Source organism: Mrakia frigida (assembly GCF_051309035.1).
Source record: "Mrakia frigida strain ATCC 22029 unplaced genomic scaffold BDY24scaffold_13, whole genome shotgun sequence".
Classification (NCBI taxonomy): Eukaryota; Fungi; Basidiomycota; class Tremellomycetes; order Cystofilobasidiales; family Mrakiaceae; genus Mrakia; species Mrakia frigida.
This window is the reverse complement of record NW_027481268.1, coordinates 621,062-634,507: the sequence shown is the minus strand read 5'-3', so window position 1 is coordinate 634,507 and position 13,446 is coordinate 621,062. Positions and strand designations below refer to the sequence as shown.

The 13,446-nt window shown below is 55.1% G+C and overlaps 3 protein-coding genes across 3 annotated transcripts; 2 read left to right on the top strand and 1 right to left on the bottom strand.

Annotated features, from left to right (window-relative positions):
- The first annotated feature begins 4 nt into the window (after positions 1 to 4).
- Positions 5 to 3,071, top strand: ADE12 (adenylosuccinate synthase). The gene is made up of 9 exons (XM_076640251.1): positions 5 to 78; positions 197 to 385; positions 787 to 882; positions 1,062 to 1,167; positions 1,364 to 1,550; positions 1,713 to 1,991; positions 2,173 to 2,395; positions 2,495 to 2,681; positions 2,788 to 3,071. The coding sequence occupies exons 1-9, from the start codon at positions 66 to 68 to the stop codon at positions 2,807 to 2,809; spliced, it is 1,302 nt and encodes a 433-aa protein (XP_076497284.1). The 5' UTR covers positions 5 to 65; the 3' UTR covers positions 2,810 to 3,071.
- Positions 3,072 to 3,150: 79 nt separating this feature from the next.
- BDY24DRAFT_47555 (alpha/beta fold hydrolase) lies at positions 3,151 to 5,561 on the bottom strand. Its single transcript, XM_076644939.1, has 13 exons — positions 5,304 to 5,561; positions 5,122 to 5,194; positions 4,937 to 5,028; positions 4,804 to 4,879; positions 4,715 to 4,730; positions 4,628 to 4,645; positions 4,448 to 4,539; positions 4,281 to 4,354; positions 4,111 to 4,186; positions 3,802 to 4,018; positions 3,697 to 3,726; positions 3,595 to 3,605; positions 3,151 to 3,509 (listed from the first exon to the last, which is right to left on the bottom strand). The coding sequence occupies exons 1-13, from the start codon at positions 5,498 to 5,500 to the stop codon at positions 3,390 to 3,392; spliced, it is 1,092 nt and encodes a 363-aa protein (XP_076497283.1). The 5' UTR covers positions 5,501 to 5,561; the 3' UTR covers positions 3,151 to 3,389.
- Positions 5,562 to 6,843: 1,282 nt separating this feature from the next.
- Positions 6,844 to 11,638, top strand: BDY24DRAFT_370012 (uncharacterized protein; the record flags this gene model as incomplete). The annotated part of the gene is made up of 11 exons (XM_076638087.1): positions 6,844 to 7,218; positions 7,306 to 7,464; positions 7,565 to 7,655; positions 7,755 to 8,192; positions 8,279 to 8,363; positions 8,452 to 9,457; positions 9,538 to 10,792; positions 10,951 to 11,031; positions 11,096 to 11,172; positions 11,253 to 11,325; positions 11,400 to 11,638. The coding sequence occupies 11 exons, from the start codon at positions 6,844 to 6,846 to the stop codon at positions 11,636 to 11,638; spliced, it is 3,879 nt and encodes a 1,292-aa protein (XP_076497282.1).
- Positions 11,639 to 13,446: the final 1,808 nt, after the last annotated feature.

The following is a 13,446-nucleotide window of genomic DNA, read 5'->3' as shown; positions in this document are numbered from 1 at the left end:
TTCCCTCCCAACTCCCTTCTGGGCCTAAAACAACAAACAACCCCAAATCAATCAATCCACTTAGAATGGATAGCTCTCGTGAGTTACACGTACTCTCTGCCTTTCATCTTCTTGTCGTTCAAAAGGAAGCTCAGGGCTGACTCTCCTTCCCTTCTCTCTTCCCTCCCTTCTCGTTTGGTTCTCGTTCTCTCTTCAGCCAACCCGGGAGTGACCGTCGTTCTCGGTTCCCAATGGGGAGACGAGGGCAAAGGGAAACTCGTAGACATCCTCGCCTACGAGGCTGACGTCTGTGCTCGATGCGCTGGAGGAAACAACGCCGGACACACCATCGTCGTCGGAAAGGGAGAGGAGAAGAAGAAGTTCGATTTCCATCTGCTTCCTTCCGGTGAGTTTCAGGTCTCTTTCTGTTTAGATTTCGTGCTCTGGGGGTTGGTAAGGGTGTGGGCTAGGTGTGCGAGAAGGAACGAAGTGTCTGGGAGGTCTAGAAGTGGGAGGAAAAAGGAAGGGAAGGGAGGGATGAGATGGACGAGCTCCGACAAAACCGAGTCACCCTTTGCCCTCCCTTCCTTCCTTTCCCCTTTCTTCTACATCTCTACACCCTACCCACTTCTCTACACACCTGCACCATGTCCTCCCCGCGACAATCCTTCCCATGCTCAAATCCCTTCCTATCAATTTGATACTCGCCAAGCCTCGTTCTCCTCCCCCTCCTCATCCCCCGTCTTTTTCAGCCCTCGCTCGAGGTTCGAACTGACTCTCTCTCTCTTCTCGTCTATGCTGCTACAGGTCTCATGAACCCCAAGTGCACCGCCTTCATCGGATCCGGAGTCGTCGTTCACGTCCCTTCGCTTTTCGCTGAGCTCGAGAACTTGGAGAAGAAAGGTCAGTCTCCAGTCTCGCCTTCGAGAGAGTTTGGTTGTCGGTTGGATTGCTTCGTGCCAGCAAGCAAGCAGCACCGACTTCTTTCGCTCTCTCGCTCTGAGGTTGTTCGCCTTTCTGAGCCGCTGAGGGAACTGTAACTGACTCGCTCTTCTCTTGTGACGTTCTTGGTTTCGAATCAGGTCTCCCTTGCGAGTCGCGACTCTTCGTTTCGGATCGAGCGCACCTCGTCTTCGACTTCCATCAGATCGTCGATGGCTTGAAGGAGGTTGAGCTTGGTGGATCGTCGTGAGTCTCCTTTCCTTTCTTTTCTTTTCCTCCTCTCAACACGTCCTCTTATCTTTGCCTTCGAGCCTCCTGTCTCCTCGCTCGGAACCGAAATCTGACCTTCCCTTCCTTCCCTTTTCTCCCCCTTTCTCCTCTTCCCTCCCACCACCACCACCACCTACCTCTCCCCTTTCTCCTCTCGTTTCTCATCTGCCAGCATCGGAACCACCCGAAAGGGAATCGGGCCCGCTTACTCGTCCAAGGCTTCCCGATCCGGACTTCGAGTACACCACCTCTACGACCCCGAGGTCTTCGCTGCCAAGTTCAGGACCCTCGTCGAGGGAAGGATCAAGCGATACGGTCACTTCGAGTACGATACCGAGGCTGAGATCGAGAGGTACAAGGTCAGTTTCAAGTTGCGAGCTCTCGAAACAAGAAGAGGTGAACCGTCAAAGCTGACCTCTCTTTCCTCCCTTCCTTCCTTCTTTCCTCCCTTCCTTCCTTCTTTCCTCCCTTCCTTCCTTCCTTCCTCCCCTTCTCCCACCTCCACTCTCGTTCGCACACAGGTCTACGCCGAGCGACTCCGCCCTCACATCACCGACGGAGTCAACTTCCTCCAGGTCGCCCTGGCCGAGAAGAAGCGAGTCCTCGTCGAGGGAGCCAACGCTCTCATGCTCGATCTCGACTACGGAACCTACCCTTTCGTTACTTCTTCGTCGACCGCCATCGGAGGAGTCTGCACTGGATTGGGTATCCCTCCCAAGAAGATCGGAAAGACCATCGGTGTCGTGAAGGCTTACACGACGAGAGTCGGAGGAGGACCTTTCCCTACTGAGCAGTTGAACGTGAGTCGCTCGTTTTTTCCCCTCCGGTCTGTCCAGTCGGGTGATGGATTGGTGGATTCGGTTGAGTTGGGTTAGGCTGGTTGGGTGCTGGGAGTAAGGTTGAGAGCCTTGAAACGAAGAGGAAACGAAACCGAAACGGAGAGCTGACCTTTCCCTCCCTTCCTCTCCTTTCATCCCCCAGGCCACCGGAGAGATGATGCAGGAGGTTGGAGCCGAGTACGGAACCACCACCGGCCGACGTCGTCGTTGCGGATGGCTCGATCTCGTCGTTCTCAAGTACTCGCACTCCATCAACGGATACGACACCCTCAACCTCACCAAGCTCGACGTTCTCGACGGACTCAAGGAGATCGAGGTTGCCGTTGCCTACGAGTTGAACGGAAAGGAGATCCCTGGATTCCCTGGTGAGTCACACAGCCCTTCTCGAGAGAGAAGAGACGGGAAGGGAGAGGAGAGGGAGGGAGATCGAGAACGAAAACGCTGACCTTTCGCTCCCTTCGCAGCCGACCTCGACCTCCTCGCCCAGGTGACGGTCAAGTACGTTACCCTCCCCGGATGGAACACCGACATCTCCAACATCACCTCGTGGGACGCTCTGCCCGAAACCTGCAAGGCCTACGTCGAGTTCATCGAGAAGTTCGTCGGAGTGCCCGTCGAGTGGATCGGAGTCGGACCTGCTAGGGAGTCGATGTGAGTAAACCTCCCTTTCTTCTCATTTCTGTCTACTGTTCCTTTCCTCTTTCTGCCTTTACGACAATCGCTGACGCTCTTTCTCTCTTCGTTCGTTCGTTCTCAGGATCACCAAAACCCTCCCTTGAATTCGAAATCAAACACGATAGATAGAACGACTCGGAAAAGCGTGCTCTTTACAGCGGATTCCTTGGATCTAGGGTTTTTATTCTAAAAGACTACCCTCTTCCTCCTCCTCTTGCGCGTCCTTTTCGTTTTCGTTTGTTTGTTGTTTTCTTTTTGGTTTGCCTCCTTCCCTCTTTCTTCTTTTCCTTCTCCCGCATTTCTCACCCCTGTTGGTTTATAAGTTCTCTTCGGTCTTGCCTAAATGAAATCTCTCTTTATCTCTCACGGCTTCGACGAAGAGCAAGGAGAGAAGAGGGGAGAGACGCGACGTACGTCGTTCCTTTGTTTTCGCCGAGGCAGAGGAGATGAGGAGAAGAGGTTGGAAATAGTTCAAAAACTGAGAGTCTAAGCTAAAAACAAAATCATCAAGCTCAAAGATATCAAGTAGATACGGTCCGTGCGAAACCCAAACAAGGCAAAACGAAAACACAAACGCGTCGTCCCCGACTCGGGCGAATCGAGGATTTCAGACCTCTTCCTTCTCCTCCAACTCCGGTCTAACAGGTCCAGAGAGTTATGAACGACAGAAAAGATGGGTTCGTATCAGCTGGGGGAGCAAAATCGCACAGAGGGAGAACGAAAGAGAGGCGAGACGACGAAACGAGACGAGCCTCGTCCCTCTTCGAAAACTCGTTCGAGGAGAGCGTTGAACCATTTTGGGCGCTGTGTTGGGAAGAGAGCAAAAAGGGGATTAGGTTGGAGAGTATGAGAGGGGTGGAGGAGAAGGGAAGAGGAACGAGGGACGAACTTGGAGTTGGACTGTTTTTCGACGACGGGAAAAAGAGAGGGATGATATTCAGTTGAGGAACGACTCGAGGAAAGAGCCAAAGCGCGAAGTCCTTGTGCTTACTAGCATGTCCTGTACCTTCCCAAACAACAGCTGCTCCTTCGCCAAATCGAAGAAGAAATCAGCTCGATCCTCAACGCGTTCAACTTCTCATCTCCTCCGACTCACCTTCGGCTCTCGTCAATCCCTCTTTCACCAACCTAGCCGATTCTCCAATCCTGACGAGGCTATCCTCATCACCGGTCAGGACGACAATCTTCGGGACTTGCTCGTTGATGAGTCTCAAACGAGACGGAGAAACGTGATGAGTGAGAGCGGCGAGAGATTGGGAGAGGTTAGAGCGAAGAGGTTGAGGTCGAGTGAGATTCAAGCGATGGTGGTATTCCTGTAACAAGGGGAGGAGTTGTTGATTAGAAGGGGTCGGGAGGGAAGGAGAGCGAGGGATGGAAAGGAAAGAGACGCGACGGCGCGACGCACCTCGACGGTTGTTTCGAAGTTGGTTCGGTTGGAATGAGGATCGATCTCGTTGAGCCATTTGGAGGGGTATTGCATCCTGCGGAAAGAAATGAAGAAAGGAACGAGACGTCAGTCTTGTCGGTCAGCTTCGACGCACCGAAAGGGAGAATAGGAAAGGGGGGTCGACGAACTCGACGAGCATCCTGATCTTTTCCTCGAGAGGTTTCGTCCAAATAAGTTGAGCGATTGTTTTGATGCCCTTCCACTGAGAACGAAGAAGGACAAGAGTTGGGTTGCGTCAGCTTGACGGAAGGGATGCTCGAGGAGAAGAAACGAAAGAGGAGACGCGTCGACTCACGGGCGGAAGGTTTTGAAGGGGGAAGACATGGCCCGAGGAGGAGACACAGATCGTTAGAGACGCAAGGTGTGTTGGTTTCTGAAAAGCGAGCTCTACTCGAGGCAGAAAACGAGAAGAGCCCAGCCGAGGAAGATCAGCTCATCGACGCGAACGAATGATGGAAAAGAAAAACGCGCTCACCGAGGGCGACCATCCCACCTGAAGACGTAAAAACTCAGACATCAGCTTCTGCGTCCTTCCCGGAGGTGACTGTCGAGATGAACTTACCCAGAGAGACTCCGACCTGTTCTCGATGAAATCGAGACGCGTTGAGTTAGCTTTGCTTCCTTTCTCTTCCCTTCCGACCATGGACCTACCACATGTATCTCCCTCTCCCCCACCCATCCCAAGTGAGCGAGAAGACTGGAAGCGTCTTGAGCCATGTTGGAAGTCCTGAAACGTCGAAGACTACCCGTCAGACGCGTCTCGTCTCGGTCGTTCGAGACTCACGTAAACCTTCCCTCCGGCGAGCTCGAGTTCCCAGCTCCTCTGGGATCGAAAACGAGTACCGAATAGCGAGGATCGGAAGCGAAGTGCTCGACCTGGTGAACGAGTGAACAAAACGAGGAGAGGAATCTTCGATCAGCCCTAGCTCCGTCAGTTGCCCTCTCGACGCAAACGGAGACGGGACGAACCTGCTTGACCCAAGCGAACGAGGTATTGTTCAGGCCAGTGATGAGGAGAATACGATGTGGTCCTGATCCGTGGCTGAAAAGATAGGGAAGGGGTACAGCGAGGCGAAAGGAGGTTGAGCGTCAGGAGCCGAGAAAAGAAAGAAACGGAGATGAGAAAAAGAAGCAAAGGGAGAAGAACATACAGCTCGTAGTAGATCTCGTGCTCACCGCTCTTGGCGTCGATTTGGTGATAGCCCTTCGAGGTACAGGTTTCCGAGTTGAAAATCGAAGCGGGAAGAAGTCGAGTCGACGACGGGACGGGTTCCTCGACCTTCTCGAGGAAGCTGAAAGTTGGTTCGATAGATGTTGAGAAGTCTAGAGGAGGAACAGAAGAGATCATACTGAAGGATTGAAAAGGTTGCAGGTGAGCGAGGAAGGAGAGAAGGAATCGACGACGGGACGGCGGCTCGAAGGTGAGTTGTGGTTGGAGGGAAGAAAAGAGAAGAAAGAGCACTGATCTTCCCTTCCTTCCGTCCCTTCACACTTTTTTGGTCGTCAGACCTACCCCTCAGTCGCGGGAGGAACTGAACCCAACTTCGTTTCGAGGTCCGACGCGACGCGGGAGAGGGGCGAAGAGGTTTGGGGAGGGAAGCGGAACGAGATCCTTCCTTCGTCTTTTAGATCCGAGAGGAGGTCAGGAGGAAGAAGCAGTGAGAAAGACTGTGTCGAGTATAGAAGAGGAAGACGAGGTGTGAGACCGAGCGATTCTGAAGAGGGGAGGGAAGAAGAGGAGGGAACGAGGAGGGCGAGGGAGGGTGAGGGCTGCTGAGGCTTCGTAGATGTCTTCTCGGGAACTTGAGCTGGATAATAGATGTTGAAATGCTCAGAAAAGTCGGAGAAGTCAGCGATAGGTTGTAGAGCAGGGAATGGAGCTGTATGCGGCGAGGAAAGACGAAGACAACAAGTTGCGGCTCGATTCGTCCACTGCCCTCTTCGATGTTCTTTTCGGTATCACCTTCTCCAGCGAGAGTCTAGCTTTGCACTTTGTAGACGCTCCAATAGTTAGTTTTTGAAGCTGAAGAGCTCTCGTTGAGGGTAGAAGGCTCCAAAGCCCCTTGAGGTCGAGCTCAACATCGACTTCCTTCTCGTCAAACTCTCTTCGGCCTCTGCCTTTGTCGATCCTTCCTCCCCCTCCTCTCGACCTCGAGAATTCGAGCAGGATTCAGTTCGAGTACAAGCTGGTGGTAGCTGAGCTTGGTTCGGGAAGAAAAAAGCTAGAATCGTCGATGGGGGCTGGAGGAGAAAAAGAAGCAAAGGTCACTTTTCTCTCCTCCTTCTCGTTGACCTCCAACCAACAGGACCGTCTCGATGGCTCCTCCTTCTGCACCCCTTCCTGGGCAGCATCCCGCTCGGGGACTTCAAAAGATTCGGACCCCTTCTTCCAACAAACCTTACGCTCGTCCTTCTGGAAACCAAAATGGAGAATCCACCTCTACAAGAGACAGAAAACCTTCGACATCGACCTCTTCTTTCTCGACCCTCCAACACCCTCCCTCCTCCTCCGAAGGAATCCTCTCAGGTCTCAAGAGCATGCTCTCAGCTCCTCTGGGATGGATGGGCTTGTCCTCCAAGTCCTCAGGGGAGGGGAAGAGGAGGAAGGCAGCTGGAAACGAGGGAGGGAGGTTGAACAAGCTTCCACCGCCTGCTCCTGCTCCTCCTCCTTCGTCCAACTATCCATCCAGCATGGATCTCGAGTCAGGATCCTCTCGCTATCAACTCTCACCTCCTCAAGGTCCCTCCTTCTCATCCTCGGCAGCTCAGAGGTACAATCCCATCCCCACCAGCCACTCGATGCCCTACCTCGACGCACCCATCAACGGTCTTCCTTCCTCCGTTCAACCTCAACCCAGGTCCTCCCGTCCTCTTCCCTCCACCTCCTCGACCAACAGACACCTCCCCACCTCCAGCGTCAGCAACATGCCTCGATCTGCTTCCCTCCTCTTCCCCGCCAACAACCGCAACGGATCCGTCGAGCCATCGGTCCCGATGCAGAGGAGCGAGAGGTGGATGGAGCGATACACGCGAAGGGACGATCAGAGTCCTGCTCCTGAGGTCGATGTGAGTCTGCTTTTCTTTCTTCAGAGCTCATTGCAAGAAGGAGAAGCTGATTCTTTCCCTCCTTCCTCTTCCTCTTCTCTCTAGCAGTCGAGACTCGCACCCTACGGAACCTCCCCTGGACCTCTTGGTCGCTCGAGCACATCTCGTCACCTCTCCTCCGTACCTCCTCATCTTCGACCTCTTCCCCGATCTGCATCCGTCGTCTCGCTCGACAACTCGAGGAGGAGTATGAGCGTCACCGATGAGGTGAGTCGGCTCTATCTTGGTCTCTGGAGAAGGGCGAAGAAGAGGAGGAGCGAGCTGACCGTTCCCTTCCTTCCTTCCTCTCTTCGTTTCCCTCCCCCAGCCCGATAGGAAGCGATCCAAATCCCGAGGTCAGATGGTGTGGCAGCCTGAAGAAGGGTTCCTCTCCAAGATTACTGTTGAGCAGCGAGCTGGTACGTGTCCTTGTTGTTGTCCTTGTTGAGCTCGCATTCATCTGCTCACCTGGCCTTTCGACCTCTCTCTCTCTCTCCTCTTCTCCCTCCCTCCAACAGTTCCCTCTCCCCTGCCAACCTCCAACGCGGCCGAACGCATCCTCCTCGCCCTCGAATCCATGCGATCTCCTCTCCTCGATGCTCGTCGACACCATCCGACCCTTCCTTCCTCCCTCCCTCGCTCCTCGTCCCTCAGCAAGATCCACGTCCCCTCGGCCGCTGCTCGAGAGAAGGAGAAGGAGGACAGGAAGCGAGACGTCATGATCAGTCCGTATGGTCGAGGAAGGGACAAGAAGGAGAAGGAGAGGTCGGACGTCAAGGGAAGTGGGTTGAGGCAGGCTTTGGGAAGGAAGGAGATGGAGGAGGACGAGGTCGAGCCGTCGCCGGTGAAGAGAGGGAGTGGGGGTCCTAAGGGGAAAGGAAAGGGGAAGGGAAAGGAGAGAGAGAGGAGGAGTGAGAGGAGAGGTTCCGAGATGGATGAGGACGAGGAGGAAACTCGTGAGCAGGACATCTCGTTGGGTGATGCGTGAGCTCGAGGATCGGGCTGAAGCTGATCGCCTTCGTTTCTCTTTTTTTTGACACAGCGAAACGTCGACACTCTTCGAAGAAAAGATACGACCGAGATGACGATGCTCGTATGTCTGAATCCCAGAGCGAGTTCTCTCCGGCGTTCGTCCCTCTCTTCCTCCTTCCTCTCGTCTCCACTCGCCTCTCAAAACTCGTGCTGACCTTGCTCGTTCCATGCTTCTCCTCACAGTCCTCCCTCTCCCCCCAAGCGAGCCATCCCTACTGCTCCGACGGACGACTCCGCCTTCCAACCTCTCGCACCCGTCGCCTCCAACGACCCTACCTCTCGAGCTCGCTCCGCCCTTCGAGCTCGATCGAGTACCTCGAGGAAGCACGTCTCCGCTGTCAACTCTCGAAGTGGAACGCCTGGACCTTTGAGGATGTCAGCTAGGGAAGAGGATCTACCAGCAGAGGAAGACGACGACCTCGGAGCCTTGGACAAGATCAAGTTCGTCCTCCCTGGAGCTCCTGCCTCGACGAACGAGGGAATCAAGTCGGCTTCGAACGGAACGAGTTCTCTCCTTTCCAGGATGGACTCTGCTCCTGCTCCTTCATCGGCTCCAGCCGCGTCGAGCTTCTTCGCTGCTCCTTCAGCTTCGACCTCGGCCGCTCCCCCTCCCAAGGTCCCCTCTCCCAACCCTTTCGCCGCTCCTCCTGCTCCTGCAGTCGCCACGGCCTCCAGGACTCCCTCTGCTGCTTTCTCCTTCACCACCACCACTCCCACTCCTCCCATCGTCGCTCCCGTCCCTACCGTTGCCTCGTCGGGCGTCCCAAACTTCTTCGGATCCAAGGCTGAGGCCGCCACTCCCGTCGCTCCTCTTCCCAAGAAGTCGTTCTCCCTCGGGATCGGACACCCTACCAACGGATCGACGACACCTTCAGGTCCTCCTCCTTCCAAACCCTCGGTTCCCAACTTCTTCGGAAACGCTGCAGCCGCTCCTTCGAGGATCCCAACTCCTCCGTCGGGAGGCACCTTCCTTTTCGGAAAGCCTCCAACTCCCGTCCCCTCAGCGCCTACTCCTCCTCCTCCTGCGGCCTCAAACCCGTTCGCTGGAGTCGGAATCGCCAAAGATGCAGCTCCTGCAGCTCCAGCTCCCTCGACGAGCGCCGCCGTCGAGACCAAGGCGACTCCTTCGCCCTTCGGAGGATTTGGATCGTTCGGAAGCTCGAGCTCGACTGAGGCCCCCAAGTCGAATGTGAGTACTTGTTTCTCTTTTCTCCTTATGTCTTCAGCTGCCGAAACTCCTCGCTGACTCGATTTTCTTCCCTTCAGCAGCTCTCCTTCTCGACGGCTGCCACGACTCCTCCCGCCACGGCTCCCGCTCCCATCCCAGCCGCTCCTGCCTCGAACCCGTTCAGCTTCGGCCAAGCAGCCAAGCCAGCCGCTGCTCCTTCGTCGTTCGGAAACGGATTCGGAGCTCCCACCTCAACACCCTCGTTTTCGTTCGGAGGCGAGAAGAAGGAACCCTCGCCAGCTCCCGTCGTCGCTGCTCCCGCTGCCTCTCCCTCCCCCTTCTCCTTCTCGGCCCCAGCCTCGAAGGAGCCTACTCCCACTCCCACGGCTTCGTCGTCGTTGGCTCCCAGCAGCAATCCCTTCGGATCTCAACCAGCAGCAGCCTCGACCGGTTTCTCCTTCGGCAAGCCAGCAGCCTCAACGCCAGCACCAGCGGCCACGTCGTCTCCTTTCACCTTCGGCTCTACCCCAGCTTCGGCTGCTGTCTCGAACGGAACCAAGGACGACTCGTCGATGATGGAGTCTTCGCCGGACAGGACTTCGTCGTTCGCCTTCGGATCCACCGCTCCCTCAGGATCAGCTCCTCCCAACCTCTTTGGAGGAGCGTCTTCGTCCGTCACAGCTCCCAAGCCAGCAGCTCCCGCTTTCGGAGGAGGAGGAGGAATGTTCGGTTCCAGCACCAGCGCATCGTCGTCTCCCTTCGGTGCTCCAGCGCCTTCGACGAGCCCAGCTCCCTTCACCTTCGGTCAACCCGCGGCAGCAGCACCAGCCTCAGGAGGATTCGGAACCTCGTCGTCGACGTCAGGCTTCGGACAATCCACTCCTACCGCTCCTTCGTTCGGTCAATCCGCCTCGTCAGGCTTCTCCTTCGGCGGGGCAGCCGCATCCCCAGCAGCAGCTTCTCCCTCGACGTTCTCCTTCGGAGCATCGTCGGCCGCCCCAGCAGCCCCAGCTCCCAGCTCGTTCAACTTCTCATCGCCTCCTCCTCAAAGTGGCTTCGGAGGAGTCACTTCCCCTGGTCTCTCGTCGAACCCAAACCCCTTCGGATCGTCCGCTCCCACTCCCGCCTTCGGAGGAGGAGCCTCGGCAGCTCCTTCGACCTTCTCGTTCGGAGGAGGAGCGCCCGTTGGAGGAGGGTCGTCGTTCACCTTCGGAGCAGGATCGACAGGTGGATCAGTCTCGGGAACTCCTCCTCCTCCCTCCTTCGGTTCTCCTGGACCTCAATCGCCCGTCGCTGGAACCGGGACGCTGTTCAACATGGGAGCAGCCGACTCTGCGCCTTCTCCTGGCAGGGTGGGTGCCAACGGAAGAACCATCAGGCCTTTGGGAAGTAGGAGGGGAGCGAAGAGGACCTAAGGAAGGGGAGGTTTTTGTTTTGACGATGTTTCTGTGAGTTGATCTCCTTTCGCCGTCGTCGAGCTCTTCGACTGACCTCTTCTGCTTTCTTCCGCCCAGCTATCTACTCTCCGGTTCTACTGGACGCATTTTTCAACGTTTCTCTCCCTCTCTTCGTCCCTCTCTTCGATGTAATAAGGAGTGAGTCGAAACGATCATCGAGACGCGTCTTCCTTCGCTGACACCTTTCCTTCCTCTCTTCCAGTTCCTCTCTCTCTCTCTCCCTTGGGAAAACTCAAAGTGGAAGGTCGATCGGTCGATCATCTAATCATGTACAAATCTGTGAGTCGAGGCGCTTTTCCAATCGAGTCTGCGTCCACGGAGCCCTGACTCGTCCGCCTTTCCCTTCGTTCGTCTTTTAGACTCTCGCCTCGGCGACATCAATCAAAAACGGAGGTCGAACTTCTTCGACCGTATCTCCACCGTTCATCACGAGTGAGTCTCTTCTCGACCTGTTTTCCATTCGCTTGCCTCATGAGGCTGACTTCGTTCCTCCTTCGTTTTCTCAGGCACACGGAGGTCGAAGCGCTCGACCATCTCGCTCCTTTTTCAGCCCATCTTTCATTTTCTCAATCTCTGTCTCCTTGCTATGATCAGCTATTTGCTTCGTTATTTCCCGCACTCATCGGTTTCGTTGCATTTTTCTCAGGGTCGAGGCGCGGCTCCGCGTCTTCTTTTTCTCTCGACCAACTCTTTCTCCCTCATCGTCGCACATCTCTCCTGTTTTCCTCCTCCTCGTCACTTATAAGTTTATCGCATATCTCTCCCGCCTCGATTTCCTTCCCGTCTCGCCTTCCGTTTGCTTCTCTGCGTGTTTTGTAGAGACTCTCATTCGCGGTTGCTTTTGCTCGTTTGTCGTTCGTTCGTTCTTCGTTTTTTGCTTCGCTCTTGTCCTCCTCCCCCTTTTCGTTTCGTTCCTCTTCTCTTCGTTTTCTTTTCGATCCTCTTTGATGGTTCCGTTCTTGTTCGCTCGCCGTCGTTCGCTTTGTTATGTACGCAGGAGGGAAAGGAGAGAAGGAGGGAGAGGGAGATCATTCGAGCCATGAAATCTTCGGTCCGGTGCCATGCCCTCGATAAGCAGCTGGCTCTTGTTCAGATCCTTGCTGATTTCTTGACGATATCTTCGCCTTCGAGGCTATCTTCCCAGAGTCTCTGCAGCAGACTCGAGAGGCAGAGAGGGAAAGACGAGAACGAGGACAATTCAGACCTCGACGCGTCTCGCTCTCGTTCACCCTTCTCCTCTGCTCCACCAAGTGTCCATCGAACCCACAACCGCCTGATTAGAAGTCAGGTACTCTACCGATTGAGCCAGCCGGCCGATATGAAAAGATTTTAAAATTAGGAACAGGACCCCCAACCCGAGGAGAGCGAACAGGGCCGGAGGGGAGGCAGAGTTCGCGACCTCACGTTCGTCCTCCGTCGATCTACGTGCCTCTCCTCTCGTCGGAGTGTCCCTGCTGACTATCGACTCTTACACCATGCAGCTTTCTAGCCCCTTGGTTCTCGGATGTCCCTTTTTGGGAGCTTAGAGTCTCGGGATCGGAGTGAGAACTGGGAGAGGGGGAGGGAGGGAGGGCTCATCCTTCCTCGAGGTCTGTTCGCTTGGATGCTTTTCGTGAGTCCAAGCTTTTCCTTTCTCCTCGCTGCCTTCGTCAGGTTGTCGATCGAGAGCTGACTACGCTGGTCTTCTTTCTCGACAGCGAGTAGGTTGTGTATCGAGTTCTGGGTCAAGTTTGGGCGGCGAAAGGAGAGAGGGAGGGAGGATGGCCGTTCGGTCTTGTCTTGTCTTGGTGAGCTGGGGCTTGTCCTTTTCCATCGACCCCTCTTTCGAACTCCCCAATCGAGCACTTATTATCTTGCACTTCCTCCCTGATCGCAAGCAGGCCGTATCTTCAAGCTCGGGTGGGGAGAGGAGGGAGGGAGGGCTCTCGGTTGAAGTCTGCTCCTGTGGGATGGTTTTCGTGAGTTCAAGCTTTTCCGGTTGCCTCGATGCCTTCTTCGAGCTCATCGGTCGAATACTGACTGTGCTGATCTTCATTCTTGATGGCGAGAAGGTCTTTCGTCGAGCGATCGTTGAGATTCCGAGGGGGAGGGGACTTGGTCGGAGCGTGTGGGTTTGGGTTGGTTTTCGTGAGTTGAAGCTTCTCCTCTCTCCTTCATGCCTTCGTCGAGTTTATAGATCGAGAGCTGACCATGTTGGTCTTCTTTCCTGACGGCGAGCAGGTTTTTCGTTAAGCCATTGTGGAGTTTTTGAGGGAGGGGAGGGGGAGGGAGGGGACTTCGATTGGGCAGGTAGGTTTTCGTAGTTTTTCCTCGCTGTACACTTGAATCAGCGCTCTGTTTCTTCAGGCTACCAACCAATAGAACGATGTTTTTTTGCTTTTCGGTCTGAAAAACAGCGAGGCCAAGACGAGCAAAATGCGTCGAGCTGAACGCGTCGAGCACAACGCGTCGAGCACAACGCGTCGAGATCTCGTGCGATTTGGGGCCATTTCGAGCAGAATCGCATCTCTCACTGTGCTGGATTGACTGTATACGGTTCCCTGTAGTATGCTT